Raw genomic sequence first — 3,196 nt, 5'->3', positions numbered from 1 at the left:
ACAGCCCTCTAAATAGAGGTACTCTTAACCGTTTCCTCAGAAGCCCTAGTTCCAGAACATTCCCATCCCCTCTCTTTGTGTATTTGCATATATGACTTCGATTGAGGTAAAATTTACATAACATGAAATTAAGCACTTAAAGAATTCAATGGCACTTAGTACATTCACCGTGTTATGCTACCACCACCTCTGTCTAGTTCTGAAACATTTTCATCAATCAGCACAAAGTAACACCCGGCACCTATTAAGCAGTTACTCCCCATTCTTCCCTCCCTGTAGCCCCTGACAAACACCAGTCTGCTTCCTGTTTCTATGGATTTATTTATTCTGGATATTTCAATATAAATTGAATTGTATAATATGTGACCTTCTATGTCAGCCTTCTTTCACCAAGCATAATGTTTTGGAGCTTCATCCACGTAGTAGCAGCATGTTTCAGTATTTTTCATGGCTGAATAATATTCCATTGTTTACTGCAATGTGTTCATCCAATCATCTGTTGATGGACATTTGGGTCGTTTCTGCCTTCTGGCTACTAATGAACAGTGCTGCTATGAACATCCATGTACAAATTTTTTTGGATATTTGTTTTGGACATATTCTTTTGGACATATACCTAGGAGTGGATTTGTGAGTTGTATGGTAATCCTATGTTTAACTTTTCAAGGAACTGCTAATATATTTTCCACAATGGCTGCACCACGGCATCCCCCTTTTGAAGACCCACAAAGTTCTGTAGTTTTGATGCTCTCCCCATAACGGAAAGACTGCAAAGAACAGAATCCTGGTTTGCAGATAACACTAAGCAGTTCTAAGTACTTTGGTTGGGCCAGTTGGTAAGAACTTGTGTTAACGAGGTTAAGGTCAGGGTTCGATCCCCACACTGACCCATTAGTTGAGCAGCGTGGACAGAGTGAAGAATTGTGTCTTCCTGCCACATGCTCCACCATCGAATCCTGCCCTCTTGCAAAAGCTTGTTAGTGGTCACAGGGGAATGGACCAAGACTGTTTTTATGGTTCCACATAAAAGCCTCCTGAAGAAATCTATTATCCAAGGCCTCCTGAAGGCGCAGCGGGAGGAATTTGCAATCAGATGATTACTTTCTTCCAGTCCTGGTGTCACCTGGTTTCTGCGGGCCTCTTAAGTAAATTGCTTAACCCTGTGCAGAGCCTCAGTTTCCTTATCCCTAAAATGGGAATAATAATCCTCACTCACAAGACATAAGAATGTATAGAAAAGCACTCTGCATGCAGTTTTTGCTTGGTTCTTTTTTTTTTTTTCGAGACAGAGTTTTGCTCTTGTTGCCCAGGCTGGAGTGCAATGGTACAATCTCGGCTCTCCACAGCCTCCACCTCCCAGGTTCAAGCGATTTTCCTGCCATCAGCCTTCCCAATAGATGGGATTCCAGGCATGCACCACCATGCCCGGCTATTTTTGTATTTTTAGTAGAGACAGGGTTTCTCCATGTTGGTCAGGCTGGTCTCGAACTCCTGACCTCAGGTGATCCGCCTGCCTTGGCCTCCCAAGTGCTGGGAGCCACCGCACCTGGCCTTTGCTTGGCTCTTATGGGATTCCTGTAAGAACGTGAAGGGTGGGCAGCCTCATTCTTCCTTGCAGCACCCCACTGGCTTCTGCAATCTGTTCTTTGCTGCTCTCCGGAGGTTGACGGAGCTGGAATGGTGGCGCCCTGTTGACCAGAGGGTTGCTGGCTGTTTTAAATTGTCCTATTTGCATGGAATGAAGCTTGCTATGGTAACAAGGTCTGGTGGCTGGAATCCAGGGCCCCAGTGAAAAATGCAAAGCCTGTGGTCTGGGAGAGAAAGAGGAGCTGGAAAGGGTATATCAACGTCAGGTTACCTCAGTTCTTCTGTGAAGAGGGGATGGGCAAACTGAGGCAGCAGGGCTCCACTCTTTGGTCCCAGTAGAAGCAAGGGAAGAAGCCCCATCGACGCCTTCCTTCTTATCTCTCAGCCTCATCTCTGTCCCCGCTAATATTCAGCTAAGAAGCTTAGGAGCTGGTTAAGGCTGCTCCTGCACCTGGGTGCACACACAGGGCTAGGGCTGTGGGGAGGCGGGAGCACGAGCGGCCCACGCCGAGGAAGGTTGGCGCTCCCTCCGGGGGTGGGCAGCGCAGGTCTGGCCGGCGAGTGGGGGTTGGAGAGTGAGAGGCACGCGGGGCACCAGCTCAGCTCCTCTCTGGGGATTTCGTACTCGCAGTTTAAGGAACCAGCGGAGCACCAACTCCACTCCTGAGCTGGCGCAAGCGTCCCCCTCCCCTGGAGATCCACCCCTGCTCCCCTCTGAGGCCCCCTTTCCAAGTACCCTCTCTTCCGAGCACCCAGCGCCTCCCCAACCCTAGCACTGCGCGGGGCACCAGTTCTTCAGGGCGGGGGCTGCCCCACCGCTCCAGGGAGGGGACAGAGGGCCGGCCTCGGTCCAGGCGACCCCCGCCCCTCACCAGGGGCGCCACCTTGGCCCCCTCCCGGCTGCCGCCCGCCGCCCCCGCCCCCCAGGGGGGTGTGTCTCCTAAGCAGGGGGGCGCGGGAGGCCAAGGGTGCCCCCAGCCGCCGACCCAGACCCCCTTCCGAGCGGGCGGCGAATGGTAGGCTCCATTGAAAGAGTGCCTGGCGGCGCGCGGTGTCCTTCTCGGAGCAGCTCTCGGCGCCCGCCCGCCGGGGTCTCGGCGATCGCTGCTCCTCCTCCTCCTTCTTCTCCTCCTTTTTCTCCTCCTCCTTCTCCCCCCGCCGCCTCGCCACCGCCGCGGCTCGGGCTGAAGGCGCCGCTGTCATTCCTGCGCCGGAGGAGCCGGCGCTGCCGGTGCCTGGGGGTCGGGGCGCGGGCGAGCCGGGCCGCGGGGGACCCAACAGGTAGAGCCGGGGGTGCCCGGCCGCGCGCCCCCCGCGCATCATGCAGCTCTTTGTCACCTCTCTCGCCCCCAGGCCAAAATCCTGAGCATGATGGAAGACAATAAGCAGCTCGCGCTCCGCATCGATGGGGCGGTCCAGTCGGCCAGCCAGGAGGTGACCAACCTGCGAGCCGAACTCACGGCCACCAACCGGAGACTGGCGGAACTAAGCGGCGGCGGCGGCCCCGGCCCGGGGCTCCCTTGTTGAGGCTGCCGCGTCTCTGTCCGCTGCTCAGCTGCGCTCTAGGTGTCCCGGCCTCAGGCCAGCGCCAGCTGCAGCTCCTTGATCC

General features: G+C 55.0%; 1 protein-coding gene across 1 annotated transcript in view; it reads left to right on the top strand.

Annotated features, from left to right (window-relative positions):
* Positions 1–2,633: 2,633 nt before the first annotated feature.
* KAZN (kazrin, periplakin interacting protein) overlaps positions 2,634–3,196 on the top strand; it is a 538,050-nt gene continuing 537,487 nt past the window's right edge. The window contains exon 1 of the mRNA XM_011939915.1: positions 2,634–3,101. Within this exon, the coding sequence (XP_011795305.1) occupies positions 2,956–3,101 (146 nt within the window). The 5' untranslated portion in view covers positions 2,634–2,955. The remainder of the gene's footprint in view (positions 3,102–3,196) is intronic.

The sequence above is a fragment of the Colobus angolensis genome, unplaced genomic scaffold (genome assembly GCF_000951035.1).
Source record: "Colobus angolensis palliatus isolate OR3802 unplaced genomic scaffold, Cang.pa_1.0 Scaffold185, whole genome shotgun sequence".
NCBI classification, from domain to species: domain Eukaryota; kingdom Metazoa; phylum Chordata; class Mammalia; order Primates; family Cercopithecidae; genus Colobus; species Colobus angolensis.
The sequence above is the reverse complement of the archived record's forward strand: the minus strand, read 5'-3'. Positions and strand labels throughout refer to the sequence as shown.